Genomic DNA, 24,984 nt, shown 5'->3' on the forward strand with positions numbered 1-24,984 from the left:
TCTGCATGACTTGACTTTCACATTTTCATCTGTCGAAATTGATGTATTTAGCTAGCTGAATTATGTTAATATTTGTTTGAACTTGCCAGTACAGAGAGTTGTTAGCTAACTTGCTATCACTGTAGCCAACTTGGCTAGCTAGTTAGGAAGCTAAGCCTCTTTCCAACCGTGTTTGAACACACCAGCCATGGCGGTACATAGTGCACATTTGACAACTGCAGCTGCAGATGACAGACCGTCGATATTCAAGGTCCTGGTGCAGAACTCCTTGATGGGTGTTGTCAGACCCGCCTTGCAACACGCTGTGGAGGTTCAACGATATTTTCCCACTACTGTATATTTTGCTACGATATCTGCAGACACCAGTAACAAACTAAACCACAGTTATCCAACAACAGTTCTGGAGAGTCCCGAGTACTAGCCCAGGTGTGCCGGCTTTAGTTACAGACCAGTAATAAAATGTCAGAAGGCCATGCTTGTTTGTTGATCGGTTGATTATTTGAAACAGCTAGGACAAAAGTCTGCACACATGCTGTTATATTTGTGCATGTGACTTGGAGAACTCTGGTCTATAGTTTCGCAGGTGCCTCAATATATCCTACTAGACTACAGACTGGCATGATGTTGAATCACTTGATGTGATAAATATTTTGCTTTAGACATTGTATGACTTTTTAATACCGCTCAGGGATTTCACCATGAGGCCAATGGTGACTTTAAATCACTTAGGGACTGTTTCGCAGACACAGATTAAGCCTAATCATATACTAAATTGCATTTTTAAACTGGAGTCACTGGACTAACTGAAATTGCATTTCTCAGACATGGTTTAAAATAGTCTCAGACTTGCCCTAGTCTAGATTTTAAAAGTCAGATTTCCAGAAGGACGATTAGAGTTACTCTAGATCTAAGTGAAGGCTTAAATGAAACCTGGCCAGAGGCAGGTTTATCTTCAGATTAATGGATGTTGGCCCCAAGGTTGACCTTGAAAATGTATTACCTGGACTATTTCAATAATGCACAAAGAGCACCACCAAGGTCAGACAGAAGTGTAGTTATAGACAGGAGCAACCCACTGAATGATTTTGATTAAATAAGTCTTTGACAATTATTATTTTTATTTTTTTTGACACCGCCTGTTGTTGAGGTCCTGGATGGCAGGAAGCTTGGCCCCAGTGATGTACTGGGCCGTACACACTACCCTCTGTAGTAACTTTAATTTAGTGTATGTAAACTTCTGACCCACTAAAATTGTGATACAGTGAAATAATCTGTCTGTAAACAATTGTTGGAAAAATGACTTGTGTCATGCATAAAGTAGATGTCCTAACCGACTTGCCAAAACTATAGTTTGTTAACAAGAAATTTGTGGAATGGTTGAAAAACTAGTTTTAATGACTCCAACCAACCTAAGTGTATGTAAACTTCCGACTTCAACTGTAGATGAAAAATATCTTGGTAAATAGTGTGGTCTACAGCTTATCATGAGTTACTCTACCTCAGGAGAGCAAAATCTTGTGCACCAGCTGTTGTTTACAAATATACACAGACCGCCACCCCTTGCCTTACTGGAGGCGGCTGTTCTATCTTGCTTATGCAGCGTAAACCCTGCCAGCTGTATGTTATTCATGTCGTCGTTCAGCCACGACTCGGTGAAACGTAAGATATTACAGTTTTTAATGTCCCGATGGTAGGATATTCGTGATCATAGTTCGTCTATTTTGTTATCCAATGATTGTACGTTAGCTAATAGGACTGATGGTAGGCATATTACCCACTCGCAGTCGGATACTTACAAGGCACCCAGACCTACGTCCCCAATATCTCCGTCTCTTTCTCATGTGAATCACCCGGATTTGGGCCTTGCCGGGTGTCTGAAGTAAATCCTTCACTTCAAACATGTTAAAGAAAAACTCTTTGTCCAGTACGAGGTGAGTAATCGCTGTCCTGATATCTAGAAGCTTTTTTCGGTCATAAGAGATGGGGCCAGAAACATTATGTACAAAATAAGTTACATATAACGCGAAAAAACACACACAATAGCACAATTGGTTAGGAGACCGTAAAATGGCAGCCATCTCCTCTGAAGCCACTCCTACACTGTATTGGCTGTGTGCTTAGGGTCGTTGTCCTGTTGAAATGTGACACGCTTCGCATTCAGGCCAAAGAGAATCTTGGTTTCATTACACCAGAGAATCTTGTTTCTCATTGTCTGAGAGTCTTTAGGTGCCTTTTGGCAAACTCCAAGTGGCCTGTTATGTGCCTTTTACTGAGGAATGGCATCCGTCTTGCCACTCTACCATAAAGGACTGATTGGTGGAGTGCTGCAGAGATGGTTGTCCTTCTGGAAGGTTCTCCCATCTCCACAGAGGAACTCTAGAGCTCTGTCAGAGTGACCATCGGGTACTTGGTCACCTCCTTGACCAAGGCACTTCTCCCCCGACAGCTCGAGGAAGAATCTTGGTGGTTCCAAACTTCTTCCATTTAAGAATGATGGAGGACACTGTCATCTTGTGGACCTTCAATGCTGCAGAAATGTTTTGGTACCCTTCCCCAGATCTGTGCCTCGACACAATCCTTTCTTGGAGTTCTACGGACAATTCCTTTGACCTCATGGATTGGTTTTTGCTCTGACATGCACTGTCGACTGTGGGACCTTATATAGACAGGTGTGTGCCTTTCCAAATCATGTCCAATCAATTGAATTTACCACTGTTGGACTCCAATCAAGTTGTAGAAACATCTCAACGATGATCAATGGAAACAGGATACACCTGAGCTCAATTTTGAGTCTCATAGCAAAGGGTCTCAATACTTGTGTAAATAAGGTATTTTTATTTATTATATTTTTTTATAAATAAATTTGCAAAAATATAAACTGTTTTTGCTTTGTCATTTTGTGGTATTGTGTGTAGATTGCTAATAATTAATGTTTATTTAATCCATTTTAGAATAAGGCTGTAAAGTAACAAAATGTGGAAAAAGTCAAGGGGTCTGAATACTTTCCATGCCACTATTTCATCAAAATTAAAAACCTCAAAACATATTGTAACTCTTCTGCAGTAAAATCTCGTACACAGAGGTACTTCTCTGCAGCTGCCTCCTACACTCGTTAAAACATACAAATCTCGTATACCCAAAAACTTCTCTGCAGCGGCCACCACATGTATTTTCTGTGATTTACGTTCCATTTCTGCGGTACAGTTGATAACCATTGCTATGGACGCTAAGAAGCCAACCTTACTGAGTATATCACTCGTGGCCTATCCCTCTGTGCTGGCACAAATCTACTGCTCATTGGGATCCCTCACCCTTGACCCATCCTCCTCTACTTTCTTCACTGCCTCAGCATACGACACCTGCGCTACTCTGGCCACTTCAACCTGCCTCTCTCGCACTGGACAGTTCCGGTCCCCAGCAACATGGACATCCCTACAGTTGACACACACAACTTTATCCACCGAAACTACACATGCATAGCTAGCTATCGCCAATTATTTAATTAAAACGTCTTTGTGACCTACTCCGTGTCCCTCTGTAAACATAGTCCGGCTATTTCCGGTCGAAATGAACTGTTTTCCGGTGTTACGCCTTTCTGGCTCCGATACCCTTCACTCATTTTGTTTTTCCGGGAGTGCTCCATCTTTCCACGGCTAGCTATCGCTCTGCGGCAATCAAGGAGCAAAAACATCTTTCCAGATCTGGAATAGCTTCACTCACCCTAGCGACGCAGTTTCTTATTGAAATTACCTCTCAAAACAAGTTTGTACCTTTCAATTTGTAATGATGATTTGTTGTGGTTTTAACGTTAATGGTATCTAGCTAGCGCGAGTTAGCTGGAAGTACAGAGGCCTTACCAGCATCCCTAGCCAGCTAACGTTAGCTAGCTTAGTAGGACATATATTTTCCCTACTCCACGGGCCTGGGGTCACACCCAAGACAATAATTGCCTTGTAATTGGAAACACTTGGCTCTGTTGTGAGCTTTTAGCTAGCTAACTACATATATAATAATAACTAGTCTGTTTACAAACATGTTTTCCATATGTAATGTTATTATAAAGGGAAGTAAACTGCCTTACAGACTACCAAACTAGCTAACGTTAACTACCGACATTAGCCAGTGAAAGTGCTGCTGTTGTGACGTACAACTGAGGTCTCGTAGTGGCATGGGATGCTGTTATAGTTCTGCTTTGCTTGTTCCCTTGCATTCAACTATATAAAACATATTTAGAAGCCAAGAGTAAAGATATAGCTATAATATTTTGTATCATAGGCCAATGATGTGTCCTTTCTATCCTCTAATGCTGGATGTTTCCCTGTAACAGATTAGAAGAACAACAATGACTGACTCAAAATATTTTACAACAAATAAAAAAGGTGAGTCTTAAAACGGTTATTGGTATTGTCTTCAATGACACATTGTCCCCTTGATCATGAGTGCATGCCTACAATTAGGAAAGTGCAACATAAATTAATGGAAATAGATTGGCTCCTACTCTCCTCACAGAAATAGGATGCATGAAATTACCACTAAAGGCTGAACTGTTTATGCCAAAGCTGACAACTGAGCTGACTGTTCAACCAGGGTTGCTGAATGAGAGCATCATTCTGTTGTCACACTGGACTCTTGCTAATGCTGCATCTGTATCCTGTTACAGGGGAGATATTTGAGCTGAAGGCAGAGCTTAACAATGAGAAGAAAGAGAAGAGGAAGGAGGCGGTGAAGAAGGTCATTGCGGCTATGACTGTGGGCAAGGATGTCAGGTACTATACAGCTGATTGCTTCCTGTGACACTTCTGTGTGTTGACCATTCATCCCTCTGACATTATCTAATGACCTTGGAATTGTTAGATTACTTGTTAGATATTGCTGCACTGTTGGAACTAGAAGCACAAACATTTCGCTTCACTCGCAATAACATCTGCTAACCATCTGTATGTGACCAATACGATTTGATTTGATTTGACCTGCCTGCAGCTTCTGCTCTCCAAACACTTCTCAGCAATTATTTTTACTTAAATGAAAAAGTGATTGCCTACTTGTCTATAATTAGCAAATGATGTATTATAATCTCTATTATTAATGGTATACTCCCTGATATGGCCTTAATGCACAATGTAAACAGCATTGTGGGTCAATTTCCGCAATAAGTGAAGCGTTGAAGCGCAAAGCTAAACTTCTCCTCTGTTTTGGTCCCGTTGCTACCACATTGTAACAGCGTGAAGTGAACCCGTGCACATGCACAGTTAGGACCTAAAATTGTCTGTCCTTTAGCTCCCTCTTCCCAGACGTGGTGAACTGCATGCAGACAGACAACCTGGAGCTGAAAAAGCTGGTCTACCTGTACCTGATGAACTATGCTAAGAGCCAGCCTGACATGGCCATCATGGCTGTCAACAGCTTTGTCAAGGCAAGGCCTTTTCTTTTTTAAATATGTTTTTAAAGGTATTTTATGAGAGAGAGAGATATCAAAGGGCAGTAGGTTGGATTCAAACCTACGCCGGCACTAGGCATGTGTGCCAGAGGATGCAGCATTACCTACCGACCAGCCGAGAGGCATGTCCTTTTATTTGACATAAAAATACACATTTACATGGTTTTCCATTTACTTTGGCTGTTAACATATTACACAGCCTAGCCATTGCAATACTGCACTTCCCCGTCCATAGATATCTCACCTTTCTCTCCCTCAGGACTGTGAGGACCCTAACCCCCTGATCCGGGCCCTGGCCGTGCGCACCATGGGCTGCATCCGCGTGGACAAGATCACAGAGTACCTGTGTGAGCCGCTGAGGAAGTGTCTAAAGGACGAGGACCCATACGTGAGGAAGACGGCAGCGGTGTGTGTGGCAAAGCTCCATGACATCAACGCCCAGATGGTGGAGGACCAGGGCTTCCTGGATTCTCTCAGGGACCTCATCGCCGACTCCAACCCCATGGTAGGATAGTCTGGCAGTAGGCCCCTAGGCACAGCCCAGACTATGTACACTACTGGTCAAAAGTTTGAGAACACCTACTCATTCAAGGGTTTTTCTTTATTTTTGCTATTTTCTACATTGTAGAATAATAATGAAGACATCAAAACTATGAAATCACACATATGGAATCATGTAGTAACCAAAAAAGTGTTAAACAAATCAAAATCAAAATATATTTTATATTTGAGATTCTTCAAATAGCCACCCTTTGCCTTGATGACAGCTTTGCACACTCTTGGCATTCTCTCAACCAGCTTCACCTGGAATGCTTTTCCAACAGTCTTGAAGTAGTTCCAACATATGCTGAGCACTTAGCTGCTTTTCCTTCACTCTGCAGTCCGGCTCATCCCAAACCATCTCAATTTGGTTGAGGTCGGGGGATTGTGGAGGCCAGGTCATCTGATGCAGAACTCCATCACTCTCCTTCTTGGTAAAATAGCCCTTACACAGCCTGGCGGTGTGTTGGGTCATTGTCCTGTTGAAAAACAAATGATAGTCCCACTAAGCCCAAACCAGATGGGATTGCGTATCGCTGCAGAATGCTGTGGTAGCCATGCTGGTTAAGTGTGCCTTGAATTCTAAATAAATCACACAGTGTCACCAGCAAAGCACCCCCACACCATAACACCACCTCCTCCATGCTTTACGGTGGGAAATACAATTGCGGAGATCATCCGTTCACCCACACCGCATTTTACAAAGGGACGGCGGTTGGAACCAAACATCTCCGATTTGGATTTCAGACCAAAGGACAAATTTCCACCGGTCTGATGTCCATTGCTTGTGTTTCTTGGCCCAAGCAAGTCTTTTCTTATTTGTGTCTTTTTTAGTAGTGTTTTGTTTGTCACAATTTGACCATGAAGGCCTGATTCACGCAGTCTCCTCTGAACAGTTGATGTTGAGAAGTGTCTGTTACTTGAACTCTGTGAAGCATTTATTTGGGCTGCAATTTCTGAGGCTGGTAACTCCAGTGAACTTATCTCTCTGCAGCAGATGTAACTCTGGGTCTTCCATTCCTGTGGTGGTCCTCATGAGAGCCAGTTTCATCATAGCGCTTGATGGTTTTTGTGACTGCACTTGAAGAAACGTTTAAAGTTCTTGAAATGTTCATTATTGACTGACCTTCATGTCTTAAGGTAATGATGGACTGTCGGTTCTGTTTGCTTATTTGAGCTGTTCTTGTCATAATATGGACTTGGTCTTTTACCAAATAGGGCTATCATACTCCCCCTACCTTGTCACAGCACAACTGATTGGCTGAAACACATTAAGAAGGGAAAAAATCCACAAATGAACTTTTATGAAGGCACACCTGTTAATTAAAATGCATTCCAGGTGACTACCTCACGAAGCTGGCTGAGAGAATGCCATGAGTGTGCAAAGCTGTTTTCAAGGCAAATGGTGGCTATTTGAAGGATCTCAAATATAAAATATATTTTGATTTGTTTAACACTTTGGTTACTACATGATTCCATATGTGTTATTTCATAGTTTTGATGTATTCACTATTATTCTACAATGTAGAAAATAGTAAAACATAAAGAAAAACCCTTGAATGAGTAGGTGTTCTATAACTTTTTACCGGTAGTGTAGATGTCAGGCGAAATTCTCAGACTTGTTTACTTTTCTTGTCTACTTCGGGGGCCTGGGGTAATTTAATAACAGCCTGTAAGGGTGTTGTTCGAGGACCTGTTTTAACAGTTTCTCTTGATTGACCCTATTTCACCGATGAAAGTCCATTGGCAGACAAGACAGACCACTGATCACTGTATCTGAACCTCCAGGTGGTGGCCAACGCAGTGGCAGCTCTGTCTGAGATCAGTGAGTCCCACCCCAACAGCAACCTGCTGGACCTCAACCCCCAGAACATCAACAAGCTTCTGACGGCCCTCAATGAGTGCACTGAGTGGGGCCAGATCTTCATCTTGGACTGCCTGTCCAACTACAACCCCAAAGACGAGCGCGAGGCCCAGAGGTACGCACACATCTTTTGTTGTCACCTCAAACAAAGTGGATTCATTGAGTTATGTTATCATTCTGAAAACTTTTTTCCCAGGTTTATATAGAAACTGAACTAAAACCTGATTTAGTTGTCAGAGTAACATATAATACTCATCCAAGTTTTTTCTTGTGGGCCAGCTTTTGTATGTTAGTTTGCAACTTCTAAATCCTGCTGCATGGTACTATGCTGCCCAAAAAGCTGTCTTGTGAAATGTATATTTTCTTCTACTTTATGCTTGCCAGCCAAGAAATGTCCCGTCTTGGACACACAAGTGACACATACATACAAGGGAAACAAACAGACATTGCTGTGCTCCACTGTTTATTTACCCTCGCAGTGTATTTACATGTGGTTACAGAGTATCACGTCAATCATTCCAAATAGGTTATAGAAATGCACCAAATTTCATATATTCATCCCGATATGTTTATACGCATACATACACTAATGACCAAATGTACAGTGGCTTGCGAAAGTATTCACCCCCGTGGCATTTTTCCTATTTTGTTGCCTTACAACCTGGGATTAAAATACATTTTTGGGGGGTTTGTATCATTTGATTTACACAACATGCCTACCACTTTGAAGATGCTAAATATTTTTTATTGTGAAACAAACATGAAATAAGACAAAAAAAACAGAACATGAGCGTGCATAACTATTCACCCCAACAATGTCAACATGTTGTAGAGCCACTTTTTGCAGCAATTACAACTGCAAGTCTTTTGGGGTATGTCTCTATAAGCTTGGCACATCTGGACATTTTTGCCCATTCTTCAAGGCAAATCTGCTCCAGCTCCTTCAAGTTGGATGTGTTCTGCTGGTGTACAGCAATCTTCAAGTCATACCGCAGATTCTCAATTGGATTGAGGTCTGGGTATTGACTAGGCCATTCAAAGACATTTAAATGTTTCACCTTAAACCACTCAAGTGTTGCTTTAGCAGTATGCTTAGGGTCATTGTCCTGCTGGAAGGTGAACCTCCGTCCCAGTCTCAAATCTCTGGAAGACAAACAGGTTTCCCTCAAGAATGTCCCTGTATTTAGCGCCATCCATCATTCCTTAAGTTCTGACCCGTTTCAAACTCCCTGCCGATGGAAAAATATCCCCACAGCATGATGCAGCCACCAGGTGTTGGGTTTGCGCCAGACATAGCGTTTTCCTTGATGGCTTATTTTTTTCTTTAAGAAATAGATTTTTTCTGGGGACTCTTCCGTAAAGCCCAGCTCTGTGGAGTGTATGGCTTAAAGTGGTCCTATTGACAAATGCACCAATCTCCGCTGTGGAGCTTTGCAGCTCTCCTTGCCTGGTCCGTGAGTTTTGGTGGGCGGCCCTCTTTTGGCAGGTTTATTGTGGTGCCATATTCTTTCCATTTTTAAAAATAATGGATTTAATGGTGCTCCGTGGGATGTTCAAAGTTTCTGATATTTTTTTTTAACCCAACCCTGATCTGTACTTCTCCACAGCTTTGTCCCTGACCTGTTTGGAGAGCTCCTTGGTATTCATGGTTCTGCTTGCTTGGTGGTGCCCCTTGCTTAGTGTTGTTGCGCACTCTGGGGCCTTTCAGAACAGGTGTGTGTGTGTGTATTTTTATATATATATATATATATATATATATATATATATATATACACTAAGATCTTGTGACAAATCATGTGACACTGAGATTGTACACAGGTGGACTTTATTGAACTAATTATGTGACTTCTGAAGGTAATTGGTTGCACCAGATCTTATTTAGGGGCTTCATAGCAAAGGGGGTGAATACATATGCATGCACCACTTTTCATATTTGTTGAGTTTTTTTTGAATTTTTTGGAAAAAGAATTTCTTCTAATTTCCCTTCTCCAATTTGGACTATTTTGTGTATGTCCATTACATGAAATCCAAATCCATTTAAATTACAGGTTGTAATGCAACAAACAAGGGAAAACGCCAAGGGGGATGAATACTTTTGCAAGGCACTGTATGTGGACACCTGCTCGTCGAACATCTCATTCCAAAATCATGGGCATTAATTTGGAGTTGGTCCTGCCTTTGCTGTAATAAAAGCCTCCACTCTTCTGGGAATGCTTCCCACTAGATGTTGGACATTACTGCGGGGACTTGCTTCCATTCAGCAACGCGCATTAGTGATGTTGGGCGATTAGGCCAGGCTCGCAGTTGGCGTTCAATTCATCCCAAAGGTGTTCGATGGGTTTGAGGTCAATGCTCTGTGCAGGCCAGTCAAGTTCTTCCACACCGATCTCGACAAACCATGTCTGTATGCACCTCACTTTGCGCACAGGTGTATTGTCATGCTGAAACAGGAAAGGGCCTTCCCCAAACTGTTGGCACAGATTTGGAAGCACAGAATCTTCTAGAATGTCACTGTATGCTGTAGCATTAAGATTTCCCTTCACTGGAACTAAGGGTCTTAGCCTGAACCATGAGAAACAGACCCAGACCATTATTCCTCCTCCACCAAACTTTACAGTTGGCACTATGCGTTCGGGCAGGTAGCGTTTTCTTGGCATCCGCCAAACCCAGATTCGTCCGTCGGACTGCCAGATGGTGAGGAGTGATTTATCACTCCAGAGAACGTATTTCCACTGCTCTAGAGTCCAATGGCATCGAGCTTGACACCACTCCAGCCGACACTTGGCATTGCGCACAGTGATCTTAGGCTTGTGTGGGGCTGCTCGGCCATGGAAACCCATTTCATGAAGCTCCCGACGAACAGTTCTTGTGCTGACGTTGCTTCCAGAGGCAGTTTGGAACTCGGTAGTAAGTGTTGCAACCACGGACAGATGATTTTTACACGCTTCAGCTCTTGACGGTCCCGTTCTGTGAGCTTATCAAATTTTATTGGTCACATACACATGGTTAGCAAATGTTAATGCGAGTGTAGCGAAATGCTTGTTCTTCTAGTTCTGACCATGCAGTAATATCTAACAAATAGTCTCACAACAACTACCTTATACACACAAGTGTAAAGGAATGAATATGTACATATAAATGTATGGAGGAGCGATGGCTGAACGGCATAGGCAAGATGCAGTAGATGGTATAGAGTACGGTATCTACATATGAGATGAGTAATGTAGGGTATGTAAACATTATAGAAAGTGGCATTGTTTAAAGTGACTAGTGATACATTTATTACATCCAATTTTTTATTATTAAAGTGGCTAGAGATTTGAGTCAGTATGTTGGCAGCAGCCACTCAATGTTAGTGATGGCTGTTTAACAGTCTGATGGCCTTGAGATAGAAGCTGTTTTTCAGTCTCTCGGTCCCAGCTTTGATGCATCTGTACTGACCTCGCCTTCTGTATGATAGCGGGGTGAACAGGCAGTGGCTCGGGTGGTTGTTGTCCTTGATGATCTTTTTGGCTCTCCTGTGCTGTAGGTGTCCTGGAGGGAAGGTAGTTTGCCTCTCTGGAGAGCCTTACGGTTGTGGGCGGAGCAGTTGCCGTACCAGGCAGTGATGCAGCCCGACAGGATGCTCTCGATTGTGCATCTGTAAATGTTTGAGTGTTTTTGGTGACAAGCCAAATTTCTTCAGCCTCCTGAGGTTGAAGAGGCGGTATTGCGCCTTCTTCACCACGCTGTCTGTGTGGGTGGACCATTTCAGTTTGTCCGTGATGTGTACGCCGAGGAACTTAAAACTTTCCACCTTCTCCACTACTGTCCCGTCGATGTGGATAGGGGGGTGCTCCCTCTGCTGTTTCCTGAAGTCCACGATCATCTCGTTTTGTTGACGTTGAGTGTGAGGTTATTTTCCTGACACCACACTCCGAGGGCCCTCACCTCCTCCCTGTAGGCTGTCTCATCGGTGTTGGTAATCAAGCCTACCACTATAGTGTCATCTGCAAACTTGATGATTGAGTTGGAGGCGTGCATGGCCACGCAGTCATGGGTGAACAGGGAGTACAGGAGAGGGCTGAGAACGCACCCTTGTGGGGCCCCAGTGTTGAGGATCAGCGGGTGGAGATGTTTTTTCCTACCCTCACCACCTGGGGGCGTCCCATCAAAGTCCAGGACCCAGTTGCACAGGGCGGGGTCGAGACCCAGGGTATTGAGCTTAATGACGAGTTTGGAGGGTACTATGGTGTTAAATGCTGAGCAGTAGTCGATGAACAGCATTCTTTTGTGGCCTACCACTTCTCAGCTGAGCTGTTGTTGCTACTAGACTTTTCCACTTCATAATAACAGAGCTTACAGTTGACCGGGGTAGCTCTAACAGGGCAGAAATTTGATGAACTGACTTGTTGGAAAGGTAGCATCCTATGATGGGGCCGCATTGATAGTCACTGAGCTGTTCAGTAAGGCCATTCTACTGCTAATGTTTGTCTATGGAGATTGCATGGCTGTGTGCTCGATTTAATACACCTGTCAGCAACGGATGTGGCTGAAATAGACAAATCCACTCATTTGAATGGGTGTCCACATACCTTTGTGTATATATAGTGTACTACTTCTACTACAACTACAACAACACAATCCAAGACATAGAACACAAACAACAATCAAAGCTATATACAGGTGTCGCAGATCCGGAGGACATGAGAACAGAATTAGCAAAGGTCCTGCTTTTCTGAACAGTGTGGTCTTGAGTTGTGACTAAAAGGTGGACAGAGACTTTGCAGCCCTAACAGTGTCTGGAAGTGCGTTCCGGAGCCGCGCAACTGAAAGCCCTGTCACCGATAGTTTTTAGTCTGCTGCGGGGCTGCCGAAGGGATACGAACCTGGAGGAGCGAAGGGTGCGTGTGGGGCAGGAGAGTAAAATGAGGTCAGACATGTACTTGGGTCCAGAGTTGTGGATAGCTTGGTAGGATTGAACCAGGATTTTGTAGTCGATACGTGGGCATATTCGGAGCCAGTGGAGGTTGAACAGCACTGGAGTGAGGTGCTTGTCGGAGGTGGTGTGGGTGAGGACATGTGCATCACAGTTCTGGAGATATTGTAGTCTGATTAGGCACTTGGCATATGGGCCAACAAAAAGGGCATTACAATAGTCCAGACGGGATGAAATAAAGGAGCTCCAGTTTGTGATGGCATGGGTCGTAACCAGCCAATGTTCTGTTGATGGAAAAATGTGACTTTGGTCATACTGTTGATGTGGGCCTCAAACGAGGGGTGACTGTCAAATATCACACCCAGGTTGTGAACCTCACTGTAAGGGGTGACTTTGACACCAACAATATTGAGGCTGTAGCTGCTGATGTTGTTTATAATTGTGCCAGTGCCAATCAGTACGTCCTCTGTGTTTTTGCAGTTTAAGTGAGGGAAACTTCACTGCATCCACACTTTGATGTCCTGCAGGCAGCTGACCAAGAGTGCAGTGGCATTGTCAGTGTTTGTGGAAACGAACAGCTGAGTGGCGTCAGCATAAAAGTGAAACCCCAGTCCGTGTTTCCTCAAGATGTTTCCCAGTGGCAGCATGCAGATACAAATCAGTAGTGGTCCCAGGACCGAGTCTTGAGGGACCCCCTGTCAGACCACAACTGTGTCTGACCTACTAGGACAGATGGCCACAAACTGGTAGCGATCAGTGAGATAGTCCCGGACAGTGTCTGACAGGCCCAAGAGCTTCTCCATGCGGTCCAGTAGGATGGCATGGCTGACCGTGTAATGCTGCACTGAGGTCCAGCAGAATGAGGATGCTGGCAGGCCCAGAGTCAACATTCATGAGGTTGTTATTGGTGACTCTTATCAGGGCAGTGTTGGCACTGTGTCTAGCTCTCAAACCTGGCTGGAAGGGCTCAAGTAGGTTGTGAGTGGCCGGATGGTTTTGGAGTTAGAAACAGTACGTTCGAGGAGCTTGGAAATAGTCCTGTAGTTCTTGAGGTTGTCAGGGTCAGATCCAGGTTTTTCAGGTACTGGTCTGACTGTGGCCAGTTTGAGCTGAGGAGGGACACATCCAGTGATGAGGTACTTGTTGATCATTTCTGTGAAGAAAGGCTCCAGAGCAGGTAAGCATGTCATAGGGAGGTGGGGAGCAAGTGGTGGGCCTCATTGTCCTAACTAGCTTGGTTACATCAGCTGCAGTGACTGTGGTGAAGGTGGAGAACCTTGACTCAGGGAGCGGAGTGTATGACTGGGTAGCTCAACTACCGGGGCTGGAGAGGACAGGATGGTGTTATTGATTTTTTTCAATTTTGCTTTGGAAGAAGCACGAGTATTGATTGTACCTTGGGGGGGCTGAGGTAGCAGAATTGACTATAGGTTGGAGGAGCTTGCTCACAGTAGAAAACAGGGAGTTACCAATGCCGTTGCTGATCAGTTAGGAACAGTAGGATGTCCGATGTGCATTTAAGGCTTGTTTGTATTCTTGCTGATGTTGCTCATACATCTGCGCATATACAGTTAGACCCCGTTTTCTTATACTGTTGTTCTAGACGACGGCCATTTGCTTTCAGAGAGCGTTGCTCTGCTCCTCAGTGTACCAGGGAGAAGATTTGTAGAAAGACACCATTCGGGTTTCCAAAGGAGCAACTTTATCCAGTATGGAGGCCAATGCAGTGTTGTGTTGAGCCACGAGTCAGTAACTTGCAGGTAGGAGATGGATTCAGTAAGCTGGCCAGTGTTTGTTTTCAGACTACTAAACTGAATGGAGCCTTTCTTTGGCCGACTGGGTAGAGGAATAGCTAGGGTGAAGGTGATGAGTTTATGGTCGTACATCGCTGACACGTTTCCTTCCAATTTGGCGAATTCCACACCTGTAGTACAGACCAGGTCTAGTGTATGGCCTTTGTTGTGGCTGGCAAAGTCCACGTGCTGTTGGAGTCCAAAGATGTCCAGGACATCAGCCAGGCCGGTAGAGAGACTGCAGTCGACATGTATGTTGAAATGACCAAGCACTAGCATAGCAGGGCACAAAGGGCTCAGGAGTGTTAGTAGCTCAGATAGTTCCGCAAGAAAGTCAGAGTTGAGCTTCGGAGGTCGATAAATCAGCACAGCCAGTACTGATACAGAGCCAGTGCTCTTGAAAGCCATGCATTCAAAACATGAGATTGCTGGTACTGGTGTAGACTTCACAGTGCCGTCAGTCCTGCAGATTACATCCAATCCACCACCATGTCCAGATGTGCGAGAACAGTCCAGGTAGGTGTCGCCAGATGGAGTGCATTGTTTGAGGGATATGTACTCATTGGGCTGATGCCAAGTTTTACTGAGGCAGAGAAAGTCTAGACCTCTATCAGTGTCATTCAGTAGTAACCCTTTGTTGTTTATGGATCTTGCATTTAAAAGGCCCAGTTGAATAACTTTGGAAGTTGCCTAAGGGGCAGCCTGCAGAACAGGTCAGTGTCCTTTATTATCCACCTTCGGTGTGTGTGATATACTGCTTGCAGTGTGACTGCACACAATGTGTTTTTTCAGCATTTTTTTCTTGAGGATTGTCGTGGAATATTTACTTTATTATTAATTATTGCAATAACGGAGTGGTCAACGACCACCCTTAAGTGATTCCTGAGAGCCCAACGAAAAATATTTGGGTTACAGCTCTTTATAGCAAAGTACATCCTCCTGAATGTTCATGACAAACAACAGATGTGTAGAATTATTCAAAGGTACATTGTGATATCAAGCAACAGACAGCAAGATTTACATGGTGCCAAATGTCAATCTCTAGGTCTTTTACTACTTGTTTATACAGAAATACTAATGCAACATAGGACACTAGGTCCTTCCCTCAAATGATGAAGTCCAGTGTTCATCTGCAATGTGGGAGAAATAAACTGGAAGGAGGGTTTGCCTGGCACTGGCAGACAGGCCAGCATTTCACAACACTAATCATGAAATGGAATGCAGTCTTTAGGTTTTATCACCAAGGCATTGTAAATCAGCTGTCAGCGTTAAGCCTCAGAGGCTTCTCTCAGAAGAACAGACAAAGTGTTGAAAGTACTAATACAAGAATACATTCTAATATAAAGTCATGTGAATAACATCATGTTGTAATTTCCACCACAGGATTCTGTATTGCATAAGGCTGTTCTTCATCTCCCTGCACAGGGTTGTTTTAACATGTCAAAAACTTCTGAGGAATCTTTGGGTGTAGCGAGTTATAGTTGCTGCCATTTCTGTATCTTCTGGTCCAGCCTTTGATCCAATAAATGGGAGATGAGATAAGAAGAGATGAGGATCTCGGAGGATCTGAGCTGGTATTTGAATCCAAACAATTAGCTATTTGGTTGGAGAAGTAGTAAAATATGTTAACTAATTTAATGCTGTTGAGGGGGAAAAAATACACTACTTGATTAGCTATATAAAAAATAAGTTGAGAAAAACAATGCACATAAACACCTAAAACAAATAATTAAGGATACGTTTGCAGGAGTGAACTACCAAGGCAACCATGGAATTCAGTGTTGCATTGAGATCGATACAGGTAACTGCCAAAATAAAGGAAACACCAACATAAAGTGTCTTTATAGGGCATTGGGCCACCACAGCTTCAATGTGCCTTGGCATAGATTCTACAAGTGTCTGGAACTCTATTGAAGGGTTGCGACACCATTCTTCCATGTGGAATTCCATAATTTTGTGTTTTGTTGATGGTGGTAGAAAACACTGTCTCAGGCTCCGCTCCAGAATCTCCCATAAGTGTTCAATTGGGTTGAGATCTGGTGACACACACATGCACACACAATATCTGAGCTATTTGTTATGTACCAATTAGTTATGTCCTGTAAAGGGAGTTGTGATAAATCTCCACAATAAGTCCTGTGTACTAAATCTCTACCAGATGTTTATTGCATCTAAAGTAAACTGCTGCGTTTTGTGCACTAAAATCACTTATGGTGTTGTCAACTTTTAAATCCTTTGTAATATAGATTGCACTAATAAACCCACCTGTCCTCTTTATTTTCCAGCATCTGCGAGCGTGTCACTCCCCGTCTCTCCCATGCCAACTCAGCGGTGGTGCTGTCGGCCGTTAAGGTGCTGATGAAGTTCCTGGAGCTTCTGCCCAAGGAGTCGGACTACTACAACACCCTGCTGAAGAAGCTGTCCCCACCGCTGGTCACCCTGCTCTCTGGGGAGCCAGAGGTCCAGTATGTGGCCCTCAGGAACATCAACCTCATCGTCCAGAAAAGGTCAGTGGGAAATTTACACTCAACATTAATGATAAGTTATTGCTAGCCTCCAAGGGATCAGGGCTGGAACAGCGCAATCCATCAAAATGTGTTTAGTTTATCACTTTCTAAATTAATCCTCAGTGATGTGGAATATTTGGTGTTGGATAAGGCCAGTGAAGTAAAAAAAAAAAAAAGATTATATATATATATACACTACACAACAAACATGAGGATAAAAAAAAAACATAAGAACAATAAAAATTGAAAGACTAAAAAGCACCCTAAGGAAAAGCAAAGCTTAAAAGGTGTGTTTTTAAGATCTCTTTTAAATACAGTACCAGTCAAACGTTTGTTTTGGTTACTACATGATTCCATATGTGTTATTTCATAGTTTTGATGTCTTCACTATTATTCTACAATGTAGAAAATAGTAAAAATTCAAGGAAAACCCCTGGAATGAGTAGGTGTGTCTAAACTTTTGACTGGTACTGTATGTCCACAGTTTCTGTCCCCCCTCAGGTTCTCTGGCAGGCTATTCCAGAGGCTGGGGGCATAATAACTAAATGCTGCCTCTCCATGCCTCTTGGTCCTAGACTTTGGGAAAGTTAAAAGCCCAGTGCCAGAGGACCGGAGAGACCTACTGGGTGCATAACTTAAAAGCACGCCTGACATGTATTGGGGTGCACAATCGTAGATTGATTTAAAAACCAATAAAGTACTTTTTAAAAATTAATTATAAAACTCACAGGCAGCCATTGCAGAGACCTTAAAACCGGTGTAAATGTGTGCTTTCCGTCTGGTCTTGGACAGTACCCGTGCTGCAGCATTCTGTATGTTTTGCAGTTGACCAATGGCTTTTCTTGGGTAGACCAGCCAGGAGAGTATTACAGTATCAGCATACGATCAGAAATTGCTTGGCAATGTTCCTCAGCTGGTAAAAAGCTATTTTGGTCACATTCCTAATGTATGATTCGAAGTTGAATTCAGAATCTAAAATGACACCCAGGTGTTTTACCTGGTGTTTTATCTTTATTGCCAGTGAATTAAAATGTGTGACCAGATCCTCTCTGTGCTTTGGCTCCAACAGTAAGTACCTTGGTCTTGTATTGATTTAGCTGGAGAAATTTGTGAGCCATCCAAGTATTTAAGTTAGCAGTACAGTCTAATAATTTATCAGTGGAGCTAAAATCCTCTGGTGACACAGAAATGTAAAGTTGTGTATCATCCTACTAGGAGTGAAAATCAATACTGTGCTTTCTGAAAAACGCTGCTAAGGGGTAACATACTGTATATAAACTGAACTGTTCCGGACCTAAAATCTAACCTTGTGGAACGCCACGTGATATGTATTTTCTCTTGAGTTAATTTTACCAAGGGTGACAAACTCTCCAGCAGTTAAATTTACATTTACATTTAAGTCATTTAGCAGACGCTCTTATCCAGAGCGACTTACAAATTGGAAAGTTCATACATATTCATCCTGGTCCCCCCGTGGGGAATGAACCCACAACCCTGGCGTTGCAAGCGCCATGCTCTACCAACTGAGCCACACGGGACCAAATAGGTGTTAAACCAAATTTGAACAGGACCGGAGAGGCCAACCCACCTCTCCAGTCTGTCCAGAAGGACATCATGGTCACCAGTGTCAAATGCTGCACTTAAATCCAAGAGTACAAGGACAGAGAGCTGTTTGGCATCTGTGTTGGCACAAAGATAATTTACCACTTTAACTAAAACGGTCTCTGTGCTGTGGTGGGCACGAAAACCAGACTGGAATTTTTCCAAAATACAGTTTGCACTTAAAAAATTATTTTGCTGTTTGAAAACCTATTTCTACAGAATTTTGCTTAAGAATGTAAGGTTGGAGATTGGTTGAACATTTCTAAGAGCTGAAGAAACTAGATTTATTTTCTTCAGAAGGGGTTTCACCATAGCAGTTTTTAGTGCAGTGGGGAAAGTGCCTGTGAACAATAGCTTTCCCTTCTTCATATATGCAATTAAAAACAGTTTTGAAGAAGGTGGTGGAGATAGAATCTAGAAGGCTTGTGTTATCACTTTCCTGAGCATGTCGGTGTCAACCATGGAAAATTAAATCCATAGTGCCTTTGCGTGGTAGGCTAAGGCACATATCATAAAACTTCTCAGCAGGTCTTGCTTGACTGATACCTAGCCAAACTCATCACGTTTGGAAAGTTCACATAGGTTTGCGGGGGTAAGATTTATCAGACCATCAATGGTCGAGAAGAGCACTTTTGAATTATTCTGATTATTAGTGATCAATTTAGAAAAATGAGTCCGTCTGGCATTTCTAACTGCCTTGTTATATATGCTAAGTTGCTCTCTCAGAACATCATAATGGACCTGCGACTTTGACGTAATAGACCAATAACCAAGTTAGTTCCAAACTTCTCTGCCAATAACAGCTAGTTTTTGGTTTTTGGTTTTCTCCTCCCACTCAGACCACTCCCAGACAGTCCTAGCAAAAATTTTACCATTTTATTTAAGGCAGTCACAGTAAGTTACTTCATTTTTACAGAGAAATGATTTGATGTTGAGATAAAAGCGGCTGCATTGGACCATTTTATGTCTTGGCACCATGTTTTTGTTTTGTGTCCTCCTCACATCCTAGCCACTAGATGACAGCATTTCTCTTCCTATGTACCTTTCCCATCTCTCAGCTCTGTGGGTTCAGATCAGGACCACATAGATAGACATATATAGTTGTTCTGTTCCCATTTATAAATGTAATCTCTACTATTTAGGCCTGAGATCCTGAAGCAGGAGATCAAGGTGTTCTTTGTCAAGTACAACGACCCCATCTACGTCAAATTGGAGAAACTGGATATCATGATTCGCCTGGCCTCCCAGGCCAACATAGCCCAGGTACTGCTTATGGAACTCCATACCTTACTGAATGGAAGTCTATATTAGGGTGTTCATTTCTCATGATTTGCTGTACATCATTTTATACTTAGTCACTCTACACAGAAAACCATCTTTGGGGAAGATGGCTCCATACTATATATGTTTTGTTTGTTTTTCATACTGTATCTGTTTGACTTAGAATAATGTTATTGGCCCACAAAAATATACAGTTTTGTTAACATAAGAACATGGCCCTTAGAAAACAACAGGAGCTAGCCCAGATTTGCATTCATCTGTTCAGCTGCACCAAAACACTGAGTATACCAAACGTTAGGTACACCTTCCTAATATTGAGTTCCCCCTCTGTTGGGGCATGGACTCTACAAGGTGTCGAAAGCGTTCCACAGGGATGCTGGACCATGTTGACTCCAATGCTTCCCACAGTTGTGTCAAGTTGGCTGGATGTCTTGTGGGTGGTGGACAATTCTTGATACACCCAGGAAACCGTTAAGCGTGTAAAACCCAGCAGAGCTGCAGTTGTTGACACAAACCGGTGCGCCTGGCACCTGCTACCATACCCTGTTTAAAGGCACTTACATGTTGTTGTCTTGCCCTTTCACCCTCTGAATGGCACACATATACAGTCCATGTCTCAAGGCTTAAAAATCCTTCTTTAACCTGTCTCCTCCATTTACACTGAAGTGAATTTAACAAGTGACATCAATAAGGGATCATAGCTTTCACCTCGATTCACCTGGTTAGTCTATGTCATGGATAGAGAAGGTGTTCTTAACGTTTTGTATATTTAGTTTATATTGAAGACTTATTTCGACAGACATGTTCACATCCCAATGCGTCACTCCTAATGGTACTCTGACAGGCATGCTGTCAGATGATGCCTTAATGAACACATGTTTTGGACAGTGGATGTGCTTGCTTCCTTTGCTGTAAAAAGACAAGCCTTGGCTTGCGTAGTTTACCTTTGGATACATACATAATTCACCAACCTTAACCATGTCTTCTCAAATCATTCTCTTACAATGTCAATACGCTTGCTTGTCCTCCCACTGTGACTGTGTGTGTAAATGTGTGTGTGTCATGTTTTTCACTCATATGCCCTGCTCTCTCCCCAGGTGTTGGCTGAGCTGAAGGAGTACGCCACCGAGGTGGATGTTGACTTTGTGCGTAAGGCAGTGAGAGCCATCGGACGCTGTGCCATCAAAGTAGAGGTAGGAATCTGAGACCCCATCATAGATGGACGCAGAGTGGGTCTCTGATCAGATTTTATAGCTGTTCCATAAAAGTGCCATCTATGAAGTTGTTTGAAGGAGTTTAAACAAGGTACTTTAGCCACTGATTTAAACAAATAAATCTGTGTTTGGTCGGTGTTGACTTTGTTCCTGTTGTCTCTCTGTTAGCAATCTGCCGAGCGCTGTGTGAGCACCCTGCTGGACCTCATCCAGACCAAAGTCAACTATGTGGTGCAGGAGGCCATCGTGGTCATCAGGGACATCTTCCGCAAATACCCCAACAAGTAGGTGTCCTTTTCCCTCCATCCCCGATAATTATCAATGAAGATGGAGATTTATTTTCCTCAATAGGACCTATACCGCCCCTGTCTGTGTATATACAATAGCTGTGTATATCCCAAGGCCCAGACAGACACTAGTATATACCCTGACCCTTTGTGTTCTCTCTCTATCTCTTCAGGTATGAGAGCATCATCGCCACGCTGTGTGAGAACCTGGACTCTCTGGACGAGCCGGATGCTCGCGCCGCCATGATCTGGATCGTGGGCGAGTACGCTGAGAGGATCGACAACGCCGACGAGTTGCTGGAGAGCTTCCTGGAGGGCTTCCACGACGAGAGCACCCAGGTCAGTTGTCCCAGAGCAGAGCACCCAGGTCAGTTGTCCCAGAGCAGAGCACCCAGGTCAGTTGTCCCAGAGCAGAGCACCCAGTCAAGTTGTCCTAAAAAAGGAGCAGAGCACCCAGGTCAGTTGTCCCAGAGCAGAGCACCCAGGTCAGTTGTCCCAGAGCAGAGCACCCAGGTCAGTTGTCCCAGAGCAGAGCACCCAGGTCAGTTGACGTCTGCAATTTATAATCTAATTCTACCCCGCAAGACCATTAATATAAATCTGAAAAGTTTGGATCAATGTTTTACCTTGTTGGTTTCATTTGACAATCTTAATGCCAGATGGCCTCTTTGTTGCCTTTGGGACTATTAGACCCTGCTTGGAAATTAATCTAGGGCAAAGACTGGATTGAATATGGTTATAGCTCCACTTTGCCCTTGTCTGTAATTTCTGCTATATTGCTTTCATTAAAGCCATCCTTTCAGATCTACACGTGCCTTGTGGCTAGGAGTTGATTTGGCCCCACCCTAACAATAATTACCTTTATTATCTGGGTTGTGGGGTCAGACCATTCACAGTCTTGGGGGTGTGTTGTGTTTCAGGTCCAGCTCACTCTTCTGACGGCCATTGTCAAACTATTCCTCAAGAAACCCTCTGAGACTCAGGAGCTGGTGCAGCAGGTCCTTAGTCTGGCCACACAGGTGACATATATATATATATACATACACATACACACACACACACACACACACACACACACACACACACACACACACACACACACAGAGACACACACCAATATATCTCCCTCTTTTGCTTCAAACTGTCTCAAACTTCAACTCAACACTGTCTATTCACCACTGTGATTCCTTCCCCTTGTGTCCTCCTAGGATTCCGACAACCCTGACCTACGTGACAGGGGTTACATCTACTGGCGCCTGCTGTCCACCGACCCGGTGACTGCCAAGGAGGTGGTCTTGTCCGAGAAGCCCCTGATCTCGGAGGAGACGGACCTGATTGAGCCCACCCTGCTGGATGAACTCATCTGCCACATTGGCTCCCTGGCCTCCGTCTACCACAAGCCCCCCAACGCCTTCGTGGAGGGTAGCCACGGCATCCACCGCAAGCACCTGCCCATCCAGCACGGCAGGTGAGACACAGTTATGAGAAAGTTACTCAGTTACCTAAGTCCCAGGAAGACAGACACTCACCTAACCCCCAAATAAAGCTTCCCTCCCCCTCTAGCACAACACAAAGGCTATCATTGCTTACACACAAATACCAACATCTGTTCTCCCATAGTGGGCGTGGCAATAGCGCTGTGTCCGACCTAAATTTAGAGGCCCTCTTGGATGCAGATACATAATGTTGCTGTTTTAAAGCCAATTTCCTGCAATTCTACACGTTTTGCCATGGGGCAAAGAGAAGATTAGTTGTAAAGCTAGTTTCCTGCAATTCTACACATTTCGACGTAGGGCAGAGAGAACATTTATGCCCTCTTATGCTATCTGAGTGACTCAAACATTATAACAAAATCAATGGGGGCCCCATGCCATGACATTTTTTACATTTTAGATTCTCCCTGAATGTCTAGTTTTATTTTGGTGATTGTTAGTTCTAAAAATAATCTTATTAATTAAAGCATGTATATCTCCAGTATATTTTCTCCTATACTTTATATCTGGTTTGAGTCGTTCCCCGGGGGGGTGGGGGGTTTATCATATTTCTGGGAATGGCGGCAACTATTTAGAAGTGTTGCTAAATGAATATAGGGGAAACACTGACATACTAGCATCTCTGTGTCCTCCTCTTTTCCCATCTCTCAGCATTGATACAGGCGAGAGCCCGGTGAGCGCAGGGCCAGCGGCTCCCATTGAACAGACCCAGTCAGTCATCCCCTCCCAGGGTGACCTGCTGGGAGACCTGCTCAACCTGGACCTGGGTCCCCCTGTCAACGTGCCCCAGCAGTCCTCCATGCAGATGGGCGCCGTCGACCTGCTGGGCGGAGGCCTCGACAGCCTGGTGAGTGACGGACACTCACACACAATTGCAAACAACTGAGTTTATTTATTTGGGTTGGAATGGTGGGGATTGTCAATGAAGTCCATGAGGGATCAATAGGACCGCACTCTCCAGATTGTTTCATTGTGCCATGAACAATAAAACCTAGTATGGTGTCGTGTGGAGATTGTGGTCTCATTGATGGTTTCCTAAGCAGGGTAGGCTTTTCACCTGAGATGTTGTAGGGAGGCAGAGGAATTCTAGAGGGCATTTTAATTGCATCTGCGTATTACTAGGATAACTGCAGGTTTTGGAATGCATCAGTGACAATGGTACATGGTGTTCCTGTCAAATATTATGAAGTTGTAGGCCTAAGCTTTCCTGTGGAGTGAAAAGGCATAGTTTGTTTGCTGTGGCGGGGCAATGTTGTCAGATGTAAATGCTCATTTTAGGCTGTTGGAAGTCTCCTTGGCGACATCAAAGTCATCGATGTACAGTGTCGTGAAAAAGTGTTTCTCCCCTTTTTGATTTTCTCTATTTTGCATATTTTATAAACTGAATGTTATCAGATCTTCAACCAAAACCTAATATTAGATTAAGGGAACCTGAGTTTACAAATAACAACAACATTTATACTTATTTTATTTAATTGACAATGTTATGCAACACCTAATTCCCCTGTGTGAAAAAGTAATTGCCCCCTTACGCTCAATAACTGGTTGTGCCACCTTTTGCTGCAATGACTGCAACCAAACGCTTCCTGTAGTTGTTGATCAGTCTCTCACATCACTGTGGAGTAATTTTGGCCCACTCTTGCATGCAGAACTGCTTCAACTCAGCGACATTTGTGGGTTTTCAAGCATGAACTGCTCGTTTCACATCCTGCCACAACATCTCAATTGGGATTAGGTCTGGACTTTGACTAGGCCATTCCAAAACTTCAAATGTATATGTAAACTTGATTGTGTGTTTTGGATCATTGTCTTGCTGCATGACCCAGCTGCGCTTCAGCTCACAGACGGATGCCCTGACATTGTCCTGTAGAATTCTACAGAAGTGTAAGGGGGTGGACCTTTTCACACAGGGGCATTGGGTGTTGCATAACTTTGTTTATGAAATATGTATGTAATTGTTGTGTTACAGTTGAAGTCGGAAGTTTACATACACCTTAGCCAAATACATTTAAACTCAGTTTTTCACAAATTCCCTGTCAGTTAGGATC

At 43.6% G+C, this 24,984-nt stretch overlaps 1 protein-coding gene across 2 annotated transcripts in view; it reads left to right on the forward strand.

Moving 5' to 3' along the window:
• Positions 1-3,606: 3,606 nt before the first annotated feature.
• LOC111980305 (AP-2 complex subunit beta) overlaps positions 3,607-24,984 on the forward strand; it is a 67,169-nt gene continuing 45,791 nt past the window's right edge. For both annotated transcript variants that reach the window (XM_024011026.2, XM_024011027.2), the window contains exons 1-14: positions 3,607-3,762; positions 4,328-4,379; positions 4,661-4,766; positions 5,278-5,413; positions 5,697-5,942; positions 7,766-7,956; positions 16,838-17,059; positions 19,804-19,924; positions 21,040-21,135; positions 21,325-21,440; positions 21,617-21,782; positions 22,364-22,462; positions 22,652-22,911; positions 23,588-23,783. In XM_024011026.2, coding sequence (XP_023866794.1) covers positions 4,343-4,379; positions 4,661-4,766; positions 5,278-5,413; positions 5,697-5,942; positions 7,766-7,956; positions 16,838-17,059; positions 19,804-19,924; positions 21,040-21,135; positions 21,325-21,440; positions 21,617-21,782; positions 22,364-22,462; positions 22,652-22,911; positions 23,588-23,783 — 1,992 coding nt within the window. In that variant the 5' untranslated portion in view covers positions 3,607-3,762; positions 4,328-4,342. The remainder of the gene's footprint in view (positions 3,763-4,327; positions 4,380-4,660; positions 4,767-5,277; positions 5,414-5,696; positions 5,943-7,765; positions 7,957-16,837; positions 17,060-19,803; positions 19,925-21,039; positions 21,136-21,324; positions 21,441-21,616; positions 21,783-22,363; positions 22,463-22,651; positions 22,912-23,587; positions 23,784-24,984) is intronic.

Source organism: Salvelinus sp. IW2-2015, linkage group LG20 (assembly GCF_002910315.2).
Source record: "Salvelinus sp. IW2-2015 linkage group LG20, ASM291031v2, whole genome shotgun sequence".
In the NCBI taxonomy this organism is placed as follows: Eukaryota; Metazoa; Chordata; class Actinopteri; order Salmoniformes; family Salmonidae; genus Salvelinus; species Salvelinus sp. IW2-2015.